General features: G+C 38.6%; 1 protein-coding gene across 6 annotated transcripts in view; it reads right to left on the bottom strand.

The window, feature by feature from the left end:
- Positions 1 to 15,397, bottom strand: part of ITSN2 (intersectin 2) — an 89,485-nt gene that overhangs the window by 26,551 nt on the left and 47,537 nt on the right. For 5 of the 6 annotated variants that reach the window (XM_064448149.1, XM_064448145.1, XM_064448146.1 and 2 more), the window contains exons 13-25: positions 14,777 to 14,926; positions 14,404 to 14,544; positions 13,478 to 13,565; positions 12,755 to 12,894; positions 9,858 to 9,994; positions 7,414 to 7,859; positions 6,169 to 6,290; positions 3,935 to 4,110; positions 3,449 to 3,593; positions 2,757 to 2,962; positions 1,844 to 1,908; positions 742 to 908; positions 378 to 423 (exon numbers count right to left, since the gene is read on the bottom strand). In XM_064448149.1, the coding sequence (XP_064304219.1) occupies positions 378 to 423; positions 742 to 908; positions 1,844 to 1,908; positions 2,757 to 2,962; positions 3,449 to 3,593; positions 3,935 to 4,110; positions 6,169 to 6,290; positions 7,414 to 7,859; positions 9,858 to 9,994; positions 12,755 to 12,894; positions 13,478 to 13,565; positions 14,404 to 14,544; positions 14,777 to 14,926 (2,029 nt within the window). The remainder of the gene's footprint in view (positions 1 to 377; positions 424 to 741; positions 909 to 1,843; positions 1,909 to 2,756; positions 2,963 to 3,448; positions 3,594 to 3,934; positions 4,111 to 6,168; positions 6,291 to 7,413; positions 7,860 to 9,857; positions 9,995 to 12,754; positions 12,895 to 13,477; positions 13,566 to 14,403; positions 14,545 to 14,776; positions 14,927 to 15,397) is intronic. The other variant, XM_064448150.1, reaches the window with a different exon arrangement.

Here is a 15,397-nt window from a genome sequence, read left to right on the forward strand (position 1 = left end):
CAAGGGGTGATGGTTTTAAACTAAAGGAGGGCAGATTCAGACTGGATATAAGGAAAAAATTCTTTACTGTGAGGGTGGTGAAACTGTGGCCCAGGTTGCCCAGAGAGGCGGTAGCTGCCCCATCCCTGGGAACATTCAAGGTCAGGCTGGACGGGGCTCTGAGCAACCTGATCTAGGTGAAGATGTCCCTGCTCACTGCAGCGGGGTTGGAGTGGATGGCCTCTCAAGGTCCCTTCCAACCCAAACTATTCTACAATTCTATGATACATATCTTGCAGCTAAGCACGTCAGCCATCATTAAAACACTGCTATGAACCTAAATGCTCAAAGTCACTTAAGAAATGGTCCCAAATGTTAAAAAGTTATCACACACTTACCAGGTTTCTTATTTATTGTTCCAGTTTTGCCAGCATTACTAGAAGCCTACAAAGACACAAGAATCATCTTTTAATGTGCAATAAAACCAGCAGAGTTTACACCAACTTTAAGCATGTGGACAGAAAAGCACACCGAGATTTTACTTTTGAGCCCGTATTTAACAAAATAGCATGCAGTACGGAGGGAGACAGTGTGACACTGTGGCTAGAGCACTGGCTTAGCACTCAAGCTACCTGGGCTTTTTTTTTTATTGTCAAGCACGTTATCTTCTGCTTAAAATCACTGAGAGCTAGATATCCATACCAGTAACACAATAAAATTGAGAGAAAGCATCGTGCATTAATTCTCAGAATAGGAACTCACTTCTTGATCCTTTGGTCTGACATAATTGGAGGGGAAGATTCCAGTTCTGCCATCAATGCTCCCGGTCCACCATTCCCCTTCCTTCTGGGTCACTCGGATTTCCTCACCCTCCGTGAAAGTCAAGTCACCAGGCTCGGAGCTTGAATACGAATAGAGCGCAACGTACTCTGTGCAAACAGCACGCACACAAGAGGAGACAACAGTTTCAGACAGGAGGATGGAAGTACGTCAGATGCAAGCCAAGCCATCTTTGATATCAGCGTTCATCAGTGTGCTCACAATATGATCGTGTTTTCACCAGTATGGGAGTCAACCTACCTACTTGCTTGATTGTAATCACGTCTGGCCTCACGCTTACTACTCTGAATTACAGGCACACAGCTTTGCACAGAGAGATGGATTTGGCACAGTGAGAGTTACTACCCTGTGATCGTCCCATCCTGAGACCAGCAGATGCCTGTAGACCACAGCTTGGAAACTCATCTCTTGCATTAAGTGTTCCACCCTGCCTCTGTGTTTCACAGCAAGCGTCTATATTCCACACCTCAATGTGATTAAAACTATTCTTGTCTGACTAAGACAGCAAAAATGAAGAAACACAAGTGGAATTACAATATAATTGGGGAAGCATGGAGATACACTAGATTAAAAGGCCTTGAAAGTGCTTCCCACAAATTCTTCTCCAGTAATATTTGTTTTCTCTACTCCCCGCTGATTAAAATAGAACGATCCACACTCAGGAGACTAAAAATCCCCTCTCATCTCTCTACAGTACAGCATAAGAGATTAGAGAACAGCAGGAAGATAACTCAGCTTATGGACAGATTTAAGACATATTTAAGTTTTCAGAAATAAACTAATGCTCGAGCAAAAGTATTAAAACCAGAACCAAAACCCAGGCCTATGCTCAACTTGAATTAGTTATAAGCTTTACTTCAGTTCTTATTTTAGAATTCTCAAAACAGTAGCTCAACATTTGCACTGTATCTTTTGGACAAACATTAAAAGGCCTGCTCAGAAACTTCACATATTTAAGCTTATTCACATGCCATTAAGCAGAAACAGACTGTACCATTAAGCAGCATATTTCACGCTGTCTTACCCTCTCCTGCTGCGTAAGAGTGCGTATTAGGCTTTTTGTTTACAGATGCATAAATAGCTTCTGGTCTGCAGAAAGAAAAACAAGTTTGAGTAACTAAAAAGGCTGATTAAGAACAAATCTCTTTATTACGATGAGACTAAGCTCATTTTAGTTATTTCAAAGTTGGTATTGCCCCAAAATTAATTGCGAAGACTTCCCTGACGGTCAAACAGTGACAGGTATTACTGATATTGAAGATATGAATGGCATCCAAGAGCACAGCACTTAAAAAATACATAAAAAAGTAATGTGATGAAAGACAAGAAGATTTATTCACAAATTATGCTATCCAAAAGAAGCAGAAATTAAAGACTTTTGTCTACATTCTCTCATTCTAGAGAATTTCTAAGAACTTTTATTAGGACACATGAAAAGAACAATTCACATACAATGGCACAGCCCATCCCAGCAGAAACCAGACTTTAAATTACCTGAACAGTTACCCTGCAGGATTACTATAGGCGTAATGCTCTTTTCAAGTAAAGAAAAATACACTATTTCTGCAAGACATGCCTTACGAGCTTCCAATTCTTTGTAGGTCAATTAGAAACTGGCACCTTCAGAGCCAGAAAGCAACTACACTGCGAGAGTGCTGACTCGGTAACGAACCAAAACAAAGTCTGGCACTTGATGAACAATCTAACACTGCTGATTTTTCACATCACAGCCTTGGAAGACTGTCTGTGTACAGAGTAGTGAGCCCAGCACTACTTGGCTTGCCAGAATGAAAGAATAAAAGTCTAAAGTGGCATGGTGTGAATTGTAAACAGTATTTATATTCTCCACTTTAAAGCACTGCAAGAATTTTGCAGTCCAAAACCACCTTTTCTTGTAAGCTGTTGAATAAAACAAAACCAAAAAAAGTCATACTTACTCCTCTTTCTTGATTTCACTCCCAGGTAACAGCTTGACGTAGGATTTTGGAAACCAACCCCTTCCTCCATGTACCTCTCCAAACCACCAGTTCTCCTGCTGCTCCAGGACAGTAATGATATCATTTTTTGAAAAATTCAAGTGGTTATCTTTTTTTGCAGTCCAAGAACAAAGTGCTTGTGCTTTTAAGTTCTCGACAGGTTGCCCCTGTTAAGAGAGAAGTGGAGGCGTTGACTGACCACACTACCCCAAATTGGTGCAGGCGTTAAAAAAACCCAACCAGCCCGTGATGTACCTTTTAATTGCAGCCTAAGCAATATCATTCCCAAGTGTTGGCTGAATAATTTGTTGTCTGGTCATCAACATGGCTGTATACAACCTGCTGGCTCAGGAGCAATCTCTCAACTCTGTTTCTTATTTGCTAGAAATATCTTGCGTTTAATTATGGGGGAAAACTGTTATAAAATTATGAAACATACTGCACGAGTCTTTTCGCACACTGGTCCACGGAAATGCGTGGGACTGTGTCAATGCACGCTGCTGGAGACTAGTTTCTTTATCCTCTAGTCTAGTGCACCCAGTATTAGAAAAGCTGTTTTGTTTGGTTTGGGGATTTCTGTCTGTCTGAGGTTTTGTTTTGTTTTTAAATCCATTTCATTAGTATCAATCTAAAATACAGCAAGTTCTCCATACCTGTCCGTGAATGGGTGAAACTGATCCAGGGGACACAGTGCGAGTAAAAGCTGATTTCTGCTGCCACGCTGTATTAACGTTCAGGCTAGAAAAAGGTATGTTTTGGTAATCAGATAATTCTGCAGATTTACTTGGTGAAAGTGGTCTGCAAATTGAATATAGGCATATTTAACACATCACAATTTTTATTTCAAAAGTCCCTCAAGCAGGATCACTTTTTTTAAAAAAAAAAAAAAAACACCTTTAAAAACCAGATATTCTACACAATGCGAAGCCGACTAGCAAATACTTAAAACTTCAAGATACGACTTTCAGGTAGGTTATTCAATAAGTTTTCTACATTTATATTTTAAAAACAAACAAAAAATTAAATTTTAAAACAAAATCTATATTTTAAAAACAAACACTGAAAGAAGCTATGGAGCACATTGTGAGTTAGCTAAATTTAGAAAAAGCCATTTTAACACAAACATAACAAAAACTCACTCTGAAGCAGCTGAGGTAGTAGACAAAGATACTGTAGGAGGAAGTAAGGCTTTCTTAGGAGATAAAGATTTTTCTCCTTCTGGTATTTTTTCTACATAATTGCATGGAAACCAACCAAACTGTCCTTGAAAACTCCCATAAAGCCAACCAGGCTCTCCCACAGTTTTTTCATCAACCTATGGAGAGGAGGACAAATGCAAAGAAAACGCTATTAGCAGCATGAGACCAACAGGGTATCTGGTGCACCAGCACCGGCTGGCACTTGGAATTGAACAGCGTGAGCAGCACTCACACAGGGATCAGCATTTGCATTCTCTTCCCTTTCAAAATTGAGCTGATTTTGCCCAGTTCAAGAAACAGGGTGATGATACAATTGCGCTGTTTTTAGACACAGGTAGAGACAGGCCTCAGAGACGTTATATTCCTTTAAACGGGCCCCAGACGTGCACATTGGGGACCACGTGCTATACCTGGAGCCATTCTGGCTTGCCAAAAATCACGGTGCGTTGTGTTGCGTCCTGCCGGATGCGCAGCCAAGGGGCAGCGGCTGGTGAGCCTAGCAGCACATGGAAACAGCTGCTGCAGCTCTGCTTACAGACGTCATTAACCGTGCCATCTGACATCCAAAAATTCTATTGTTTACTAAACGATTAAATATAGAATAGAATCACAGAATCATTTAGGTTGGAAAAGACTTAAGATCATCAAGTCCAACTGCCAACCTGACACCGCCAAGTCCACCACTAACCCATGGTCTCTAAGCACCACGTCTACACGTCTTCTCAACACCTCCAGGGATGGGGATTTAACCACTTCCCTGGGCGGCCTGTTCCAATGCTTGACAACCCTTTTGGTGAAGAAATTTTCCTAACGTCCGATCTAACACACACACAATCCCCCCCGACACAACTTGAGGCTGTTTCCTGTTGTCCTACGGCTTGTTACTTGGGAGTAGAGATTGGCACCCAGCCAAGAGTATCCTTAAACATTCATAGCAATACTGAAGTCTCTATTATGCTGCAAATTAGTCAAAATTAGGTAAAAATTAGCAGCTCAAAGAGTATCAGCTAGTTAGCTTGGTTGAGGTTTGGGGTATAAGAGGAGAAGGAGGAGGAGGTGGTGGCTGTTAGCCTACTTCTAAAATAAGTTATCAGCAGTTAACTGATGCAGTTAATTATATCTAAGAAGGAAGCCAAAACAAAACCTACTTCTCTTGTTCCCTCTTCCATGCTTCATTGGTATGAAAATGCAAATGATTTAACACTGTCAAACTGAGGGCTAATACTTAAGCATTTTAATATTTTGTACCACACTGCATTGTAAATTCTCCCTTATCACCTACTTCCATCGCTTACAATCTGAATGAGGAGGTGAGGAGGAACCGTATGGACCGACACATTAGAACTGCATTACCACAGCTGCAAATCAGTTTTCACAAGTCCGCCTGAATGCACATGCTTCCAAAAATGTCTATATATAACGATATGATATAATTACAAGAAATAACACAGATTTCAACTGAGAAGCCAGAAGACATTTCCAACCTTATGGTCCTGCTGTATTATTACAGATAGTTTATTCAGCCAAAACCAGAAAAGTGCTGCAAAGAACAGACACAGCATAAACTACTACAGGTATCTGCTTGAGGGAGCATTTACAAAGCACCAGCCAGCAAGAGGCAGGAGTCTATGCTAACAATACATTAGAAAACTATATTGATTCAGAAGAACCTTTCACAGCTACTTGTTAAATAACTAGTTTAGTTTGAATTGAAATGGCATTAATAATTGCCATTTTATGTAGCCATTCATGTACCTATTTTCTACGCTCACATTTCAAGTAGACACTTAAAGGTCAACCCGTGTATATACGACAAACTGCAGCAAATGCTTCATTCCTGATTAACTGACTTCAGAAAGTTTAGGTTTAGAGTTCACCATTGTTATTCTAAACATATTCTCAACACCTCTAGGATGTGCAAGATCCAAAGAAAGATTTTAGCTGAACTAATTCTAATTTCATCAATTAAAACCAACACAAACAACCCCTAACCCAACCAACCAAACAAAAAATCCCAAAACAAACACCCCCCACACCCCCAAATAAAATTTAAGTTTTGAGAAAGTCTTAAAATTTATCAAAGTAATGTGTTTGACACTGAAACCTTGGTGTATCTCAAGGCTGGGGAAGTGGGGTTGGGCTTTTGCAAGTTAAATGTCAATGGCACATCTTACCTGAATTATGTCACCAGTATTAAAGCTCATCTCATCGTGATTTCTTGCTTCAAACGGATATAAAGCTCTGTAATTTACCAAGGCAACTGAATTCCTAGACTCTGAGGCACTAACTGCATTGCCTGAAAAGGTAAGAAAGCTAGTTACCATTTTGATACAGCTGGAAGACACGCACTCAGTTGGAGCCCTACCGTTCTAAGCAACAGGTAAGAACAGAAGAAGGGAACTTGCCCCAAAGACACTATGCAAGTATCAAAGGCGATCACCAGCTACAACAGGCTGATAGGATGCATACAACGCAAGAGTTTAACATGCTAATCATGGTCAACATAAAACAGGCAGTAAAATGCATTGTCTTCTGAAGCAAAAAAAAAAAAAAGACATATTTATATTCTCACCTTTCCTCGTCAAACCACTTTGGCTAAGCCAATATAATACAGTCTTGTTTCACACAATTATAATTTTCCAAGTTGAAAAGATACCACTGCTACAGCAATAAGTGCTCGGCAGCAGTCGTGAAGATTTTACTCAGAAACCTAAAATACCACGATTTCTATTTCCTTTGCATCTACGTTCTCCAAGTCTGTGACTGATGTTGCTAGCAGTGAACGTTTTACAAGGTATAGCTGCAGTGGGCAAGTATCTTTCAGCACTGCTCTAATTTACTTTCTTGCTGAACTCGGTGATAAAAGTGACTAAATAAAAACTGACAAGAACTAGTGAAGGACAGAACTAATCAAAACTGCTTTTAGCGAAAATATTGTACACCCAGTATTTTCCTACGTCCCACAACTGTGGTTAGGCTGATTTCAGTTGTTTTTTAATAAGAGGCATTCAGTAATGCAGAAATAAACTAGATTTCAATGTTAATAAATCACCTCACTGAGCATCACCTGCCCATTCACTCATCACTGAACAAAACTCCTCCATATTAGCATTCTGCTTTAACGACAGAAAGTGCAGGCCTAAGGAAAAAGCTAAAATACTACTGTTTTCAGCATCTGTGATTTGTTGGCCATGATCACTGGAATATACGTCATCAGTGTCATAGGTGCTGAAAACTGATAGAAGTAACCTAAGTTAATAGGATGATTTATAACTAAAGACATGAAACATTGCTGTTTATTTTTCTTTTAGACAACAAGCCTGCCACAGTGGCACACCAACAATGACACATTTAAAGAATGCACTAACGCTCAGGAAAATCAGAGCCATTAAAGTAAAAATCTAACAGACTAAGAGTACCTTCATTTTTCCAGGGTGGCTTAAGACTTTTACCCTCTGTTGGTTTCAACAGATCTGCAAACTTCTCATTTATATTTAATTTAGAAGTGCGTTTCTCCACCTCTTGAGTGTTGGTCACTTCTTTTAACTTCTTTATTTCTTCATTCTGCTTACGCCGCACCTCAGCTTCTTTTGCAATTTGTTCTTGCTTTCTTTTATCTTCTTCTAGTTGCCTCTGCCTTTGTTGTTCTGTTTCCCTCAAGACTGTGGCTTGCCTATTTTTCTCCTCCTCTGCATGAAGCTGTTGTTTATTTTCCCTTTCTCTCATCAGAGCAGCTGCTTCTTCAGCTTTCAGCTTTTCTTGAACTTTTTCTTGCATTCGTTCTTCCTCCAATCGCTTCTTTTTCTCTTCCTCTTCCCTTCGGATGTTTTCCTGCCATCGGTTCTCCTTCTCCCGTTTTGCTTTTCTGAAAGAAAAGAATAAGAGATAAATGGGAGAACATTCAGGTAAAAATGAATGAGATCGTGTTCACAGAGTAATCGACTGCACTTTTAAGTAAAATTGAGTCTATGATACCGACTACTTTTCTCTCTGGGCAATGAGTTCTTCCACAGGAGACCATGCTTTATCTTAACACCAGTGTCAGTGTATTTCACATATAAATAACAAGTGCATTAAAACTCTTGGTATAGAAGCACCGTCACATGGTTACTGGTGCAGTGTCTCCACGCGCATTTCTGCTCACCTACATCCTGATGAGCAAGAAGTGACCCGTTAATTGAATAGAGGTGGTTTTAAGCTGCTCACCAAGGTAGTATCCAAATCTCACGATTGGAAACTAACATTTCCAAACAGATTCCAAACTCTGGTACATACATAAAAATAGTCTTTCCATACTGATCTTTGCTGCTTTAATTTTTTGCCTTCAGCAGCTGTAATCTATTCAAAACGCTTATCCCCACTGCTGCGACGCTCTTGCTCTTCAGTGGACAGAATCTGGAAATCTGACTGTATTCTCTGAAATTATTCAGATTTTATCCTGTGCCCCATCTCTCCAAAGAAGTTATTACCCAATATAACACCCTTAAAAATCATTGTACTTTAGCTGTCAAGACCTTTCTTCTGAACAGAGCAGATCTAACCCTTGGGCTACGTTCTGGAGAGGTTGTTGAGGAGGGACCATGCCTAGGGGAGACTGCTTCATCGAATCATTGTGGGAGGTCCACTCATCTGATGGTTATTTTATTGTGTTTTCAAGCACATGACAGGATCTAGCAAGAGCTGTGCAGTAATATCGTTCCTCTTTCAGATTGCTATGTTTAACAGAAAAATTAACAGGACGCCATTATACATGTGGCATACGGTTCTCTTAAAGGGACTATCACAAATCTTATGCAACTCCATCACACTGCTATAAAAAAATGAGTTAAGACCATGAATCACACGTACTACAAGGTCACCAGCTCTGCTTCATTAATAACAGTCAAAGCAAATATGAATCATTGAGAAAGAAAGTCTCTCTCAAATTAAAAAGATAAAACACAGCAATTCTCTGAATAAGAAATCAAAACTGGTATACCAAAGTGACTCCAGAGCTGAGGACTGCCCACCGAGAGTGCCCAGCACTCTCTGGCACTATTTCAATCCAGGGCTGCTAAGCACAAAATAGGCAGCTGATAGCAGAATGTGTGGAGAGAGGAAAAACAGCCAGAATCAAACCCTAGAAACTATGGTTTCTTAATCAGTGAAGCAAAAGAAAACAAAAGTAGTTGTGACCAAGGCCATGAGTAACCAAGAGCTGAGAACAGTGAAAGTTTGAGTTGCTTGGTACAAGGCTGGGCTGAGCAAAACCAGGACCATATAGTGAAGAGATGATCCTCTCAGACATATATTTGAATTTTCTCATTGTCCTCCTAAAAAAAGGAATCAAATTTAAAACTCAAAGACTGCTCACTCATCCAGCTTCCAAGATTAACATAGGAATTAAAGAGTCAAAGCCCTTCTTCCTATTGTCGTAAGCATCGATCACACAACTGTCTGGATATACATGACAAAAAACTAAAACCTACTCAGTCAGAAGTACTTTTAAGGAAATCCCTCGGATCTTTTGAAGGCCAGCGAAACAAGGCAGAAAATATAAGGAATTTTAAGTGTGTGAGAATTATCTATTAAAGGAGCAAAAATTCTTATTAGCAAAAGTGACAAATTGGTTTATCTGAATTATAAGTTGGTTTGTTTGTTTTGTTTTTTTAAATAGATAGAACCAGATCGGAAAGAGGAAGTTCAAACCATCTTATATCAGTATGTGGTACTCCATATAAAATGCTTTCTCCAAGGCAACTCAGTAGGACGTTGCTGATTAGACCTCCCGCTTATTACAGTCAGTGTCTTTAAGCGACCTCAGCGTACACACCACATTCTTTTGCTTTAAAAACTGTAACGCTGATACATTCAGACATGGTACCTTGCAGCCTCGTCTTCCAGTCGCTTTTTCTGTGCAAGTTCAGCTCTTCTTTTTTCTACCTCTCTTACTTTGTCCTGTTTGATCCTGTGGAGCTGCTCCAAGGCTAACTGCTGTGTACTGTAACTCTCTCTCAGGTCCTAATGAGGAAAGACAACAAAGTACATCAAAAGGAATAAAGCCAATCTTTCGAGAAAAGCATCCAGGCATTTTAATGCTTTGTGAACCAAGTTTTAATACAAATGAACAAAGTAATATTAGGTTATTAACAGTCCTTGGACGTCACTGTAAAGAAAGCCAAATAAACAGAAGTATGAAAGTAGCTGGCACATTTGCAAAGCCTTTGACATAACTTCGGCTTTCAAAGAGCCCTTCCAGTCATACACCTGCTGGAAATGGCAAATACGACCGAGGAGAAGGGAAGATATAAAACTGAGTGTTCAAACACAACATTATCTAAGGACACAGAAGGCAATAAAGCATATTTTAAATAACTACAAGACATGTTTGCTGAGGAGGCAGACTTCAACTGAAAGCCAACACCATACCATAAACCTGAGAATGCCTCCCTTCAGCAGGGCGTTCGCCTTTGCAGTGCTGTCCGAATGATCAGTCCCTTACTTAAATGAGACAAACTTTATAAAAATATGCAGCAAGCTGACCACTGTGGGAAGCCATAGCCTAAAGGCACTAACTCAGACCAGAGTTTTCCTATATTTGTACACTTCACACTACTCTGAACACATCCTTCAATTCCTGCTCCACGTCCCTCTGACAACAAATTTTTTCACAGCAGCAAATCAGCATGAATCTTTGGGATAATTAAATGGACAAAAGAAAAAAACCCACAACAATAGATTTACTTTAGATTGTACTTCACCATATAGATACTACATTATTTTTTCTTAGGAAACCTATTGATACAGACTGAGCAATGCAGCGGGTATACCCTGACTTCTCGTATCTGATCTCTTAAACGCAAATAAAGCAATTAAGAACGATCTATTCCCACTACAATATGCACCTCTACCAATAATCATGTTGTCTAAGAGATACTGTGCAATTTATATGGAAAGGGCAAGATAACAAGATCTCTGTGTCAGTGAAAGCCTCTGTAGCAACAAACTAAACCAAACAATTAACTGTTTTTCCCCAAACATATTCAGCTGAGAATATACTTTTTCTTCTCATTTTACACAGAAATTGAGGATCACTATGGAAACAAAATTGCATTATAAAAACCCTTGTCTCTTTGATTTAAGGACAGAATAACCCTTAAGCAAAATAGAAAGGTCAGTTAAGTAATTCTGAGAATAATTTAGGAGGAGGGAGGAAATAAAATAAAGCAAAATAAATTAAAAAATTAAAGTTAGATTTCTGACCCCAGCAGACAAAAGCAGTGTTGAGGAAAACAGCAAGTAGGTTTCAGTACTGGGTTAATCTGGAGGCTTAAAAGCATTGCATTTGCCGTGTCATATGTTATAGTCTGGGCATTGATGCTATTTCTAGACTCTCATACTTGAACGAGAATTCGTTAACCTGACTCACAGCTTCAGACATATGGATACAAGCATAGCGAGACAGGTAGAGGGCAACAGACAGAAAGGTGGGAGGAGACACTGTCTCCATCTAAGACAGTATTTTTTGGCTGATGTTACTTTAACTCAAAATAAAAGTATCTGGGTAAAACAATTTAGTGAACACAGTTTGTTAAGAAATAAAATGCCTATCAGTATTTTGCAGTTTGGCTTTCTGAGCAGGTTAGAAAATTGTCAGTCTTTAAGAGGATGTAAAAGCTAGCAGAAACAAAAAGAGCCTATCCATTTTATTTCAGGAAAATTTATTTAATAGAAGTTGTACCTCCAAACAGAAAGGGTAAGCAGAGAAAAACTGCGAAATAATTAAAAACCAAAAGAGCCAAAGATTAGAAAATAACCTTAAGTAAGAGGAAGAGGTTGTTGAGACAGCTTAGCAGAGACAAAAGGCACTGAAGAACAGAATCATCCATATTCTCACACTGTAAGATAAGGCAGATAAAAAGCCAATTAATCTTTGCACTGTAGTATGAAAAACATATTTTAGGGAAGACTAAATGGTGGATTCGGCCACTGAACACAGCAAGCCATGCAATAAGCAGGTAACTGAAAATGCATGTTATATGTAGCCATTTTTTAAAAAGAAAATAAACTCCTTAAATGTTTACAATTTTTTTCTTGTGTTCTTTTTACTGGAGAGTGCAGAGCCCTCACACTGGCCCAGCACGGATCCATAAGTTCACATCAGTGCACTAGGAGTAAGCTGGTAAATGAAGTTAAGTGGATGCGTGCCACCCTGCCTGAGTGTTGCATGCATTTTAAGGAAAGTCAAGAGTTGCCTCTGAAATAAAAATGCTTTAAGGGCCAGTGGTCAATATTTCCTAACTTCTACACAAACAAGCAGCCTATGCTTACTTTTAGGACAATACCTAAGTCTGCTACCAGATCTTGTACAATGTACTACAAAACCCTGTATTTCTTTCAATAGAAGTTAAATGTTCAGTCCACAATTTAAAAATAGTAGCCAATATAACCTCAGTTCTGTAGGAACAGAATTTGCAAGGGCCTGAAGAACTTCAATTCTAAATCAAAACAAATTCTAGAAGTTGAGAGTGAGCAACAGTTGATTCATGCAAAGCAATGGTTAGCAAAAGGTTCATATTTTAGTACATTAGCAATAGTTTTAAATGCATCTTTATTGCACTATTTACTCCACTCCAAGAATTTTGCTACCTCTTATTTGATGTCGGAAGTCGGGAAAAGCTTTATGAGCCTGGTAGAAGTGACATCAATCTTTAGGACTGGATGAAGAAATAAAGGTACTGCTTACCAGTGTCAGACTAAGTATTTAGAGAATAGATGTACCTTAAGCTGACTGTTAAATGCATCCATTTCGGCAAGTTTAGAAGCAGTTTCCTTCTCAAGGGCATCTAGTTGTTCCTTAAGTCTTTGGCATAATTCTTCCTTTTCTAGGGACTTTTTGTGCAGTGAACCGATTCCTGTACCTGCATAAGGAAAGACAAGGAATTTTACAAGGATTTATCTTTCCACTAATTATTATTTTCCTAATATACACACAGTCCCAACCTCTTTTCCTCACAAAAATTCCTTGATTTACCTTTCTATTTATATACAGCACAAAGTGGACCCAACACCTAACTGAGACACACAGGCATTACATGTAATACAGAATAATCTGCAAGTTGTTTTTTTTTAATATCAGACCAATTCATAGCAAACTTCTCTAGATAGGGACTTGTGGTGTGATCTGATGTAAAGACCAGTCTAAATTTTACATAAGTGAACTCCGTTGAGTATATGCTACCAAAAAAAGACCTGTGGGCTGTATAATCTACATAAATAAAATTTCAAGCAAAATTTGTGCTTTCTTGCAAAAATGTGTGTTTGCCCCTTATTTAGAACATGAAGGAAATAATGAAATGCAGATGAAACAATGCTAAGGTGGCATCAACTGAAAAGATATAAAATGGAGGTGTGATTAACACCTCTGTACCCTTCAGCCTTTTTTACAACTGATAAAAAAAGCCAGCAAAGCACACAGAAGATAATTCATTGGCAGGTACTTACTCTGAGTGTTTTCAAGTTGAGCATTTTTAATTCTTTCACTTAACAATTGTTTTTCAGGAACTAAGTAGATTAGTTTATTCTGATACTCCTGTAGATATCAAAGAGAACATAACAGATTTTTAGTATTGTTTATAAATCAGTAAATAAAATGGGTGAATTTTCAAACATAATTCAGCTCATGTTAATGAAATGTGGATGCAAGTTATCATTACTGGGTAGAGGAAAAAATTACTCCTACACTCTCAATATAAATACTATTAAAATTGAATGCTTTTTGACCCAAAAAACTAACACAGCTGGAAAAAAAATTAACAGATACACTAAAAATGTAAATATTATCATGACAGAATTTAAGTTGACTGCCCCAAGCCTAATATAAAACAGTAACTTTTTCTGACACACGGGAACATGAAGTTTCCCTGATGTGCAGGAGCATTACATAAAAACACAGCAGAAGATGATTTATAGTCGAGAACGATTTATGGTAGTCAACTGATTTGAAATAATTCATGCCTTGCTACTCAAAGAAAGAAGGAAAAAAGAAAAAAGGCAGCAAGATAATTCAGCCCAAAGACCAACTTGCTCTGCATACAGGAAAACATTCCTCATAAAAACTTGAGCCTGGAGCCATGAAAGAGTTCACAGTTGAAGGGAAGTCACTGTTATTGCTTCACAAAACAACAGCTGAGGCTTTGACAACTGTGCTCATTCAACTATCAGCTTGTTGTAGTACATGTAATAATTTCTTTAACACCACAAATAGAACTAAAAACCTCTGCTATGTTGACAGCCTTGCTGATTTCCTCTCCCCACTATAATCAAACTGATTCGCTATTCCTCCCTATGGGGATGTATTATCAACAGCATTATGGAAACACAGAATAGGAAGTAAAGGAAAACCACAAGCTTAACAGAAGGTTACACACCTGAAGCTGTTGTTGTAGTTGCTTAACTTCCATGATTCCTTGGTCATATTTCTTATCTAAAGCCTCCAGCTCAGTTTTTCGAATTTGCTTTTTGCTTCGAGTATCTTGCAATCTGCCTGAGATTTGCTGATGTTTGTCCGTCTAGAAAGAAATCAAAGACAAATTATACCATATACAGCAAAAAAACACTTCTGCACTAAACCCGTGGGCAGTTTAGCTCATGATAAATTCTTTAAAACAACCCAAAAATATCTGCTTTAGATTGCTCATTCAAACTAGAGTGAAACTCCTAGTAGGCTATTAATGTAGATTCTAAGATTTGCATACTTTAAAATACTGCATTTCAAGACGTGTAGTGAAATTTCTGTCTTACCAGGGCTTCCAATTCGAGATTAAGGCTCTTCTTTTTAGAGGTCAACTTGACAATTTCTTCTTGTTCCCTGTTACGTTGATTAAGAAGTTCTTGGCGACGAATTCTCTCCCATTCCAATCGTCGCTGACGCTCAAGTTCTTGCTTTGCTGCCTGCAGGAAAGTGACATTACCTTAAATTACAATGGAGAGGCAGAACTCTGAGACCATGATTGAATACAATGCACTCTATTTCTAAATAGCATAACAGCAACTCAACATACTGTCTTTTGTAAAGTGTCCTTATACACTTCAGTATCAAGGAGTGGAGGAAGCATCCTATAAACGAGCTCCTAACTCTGGATGAATAAAAGCTACATAGTTCAAGGAGAAAGTCTGTTTAGCTTAGAATATTGCCCATAAAAGAGGACATTGACAGATATTACTCATAACCTCCTTTAGGCATTTCACAGAACTACATAAAATATGCAAGTCCTACGCATGCACTGAGACACCAACAGAATCAATTTGTCTCAAGTTCAAAATATTATCAGTTATGACTTCAGTACAGTCTTGTTTGGTATACAGATTTGTGCACAGATCCAAGAAATAAGTCCAAGAAAATCTCACCTGTCCTATGAAGTA

This window comes from Phalacrocorax carbo, chromosome 3 (assembly GCF_963921805.1).
Source record: "Phalacrocorax carbo chromosome 3, bPhaCar2.1, whole genome shotgun sequence".
Lineage (NCBI taxonomy): Eukaryota > Metazoa > Chordata > Aves > Suliformes > Phalacrocoracidae > Phalacrocorax > Phalacrocorax carbo.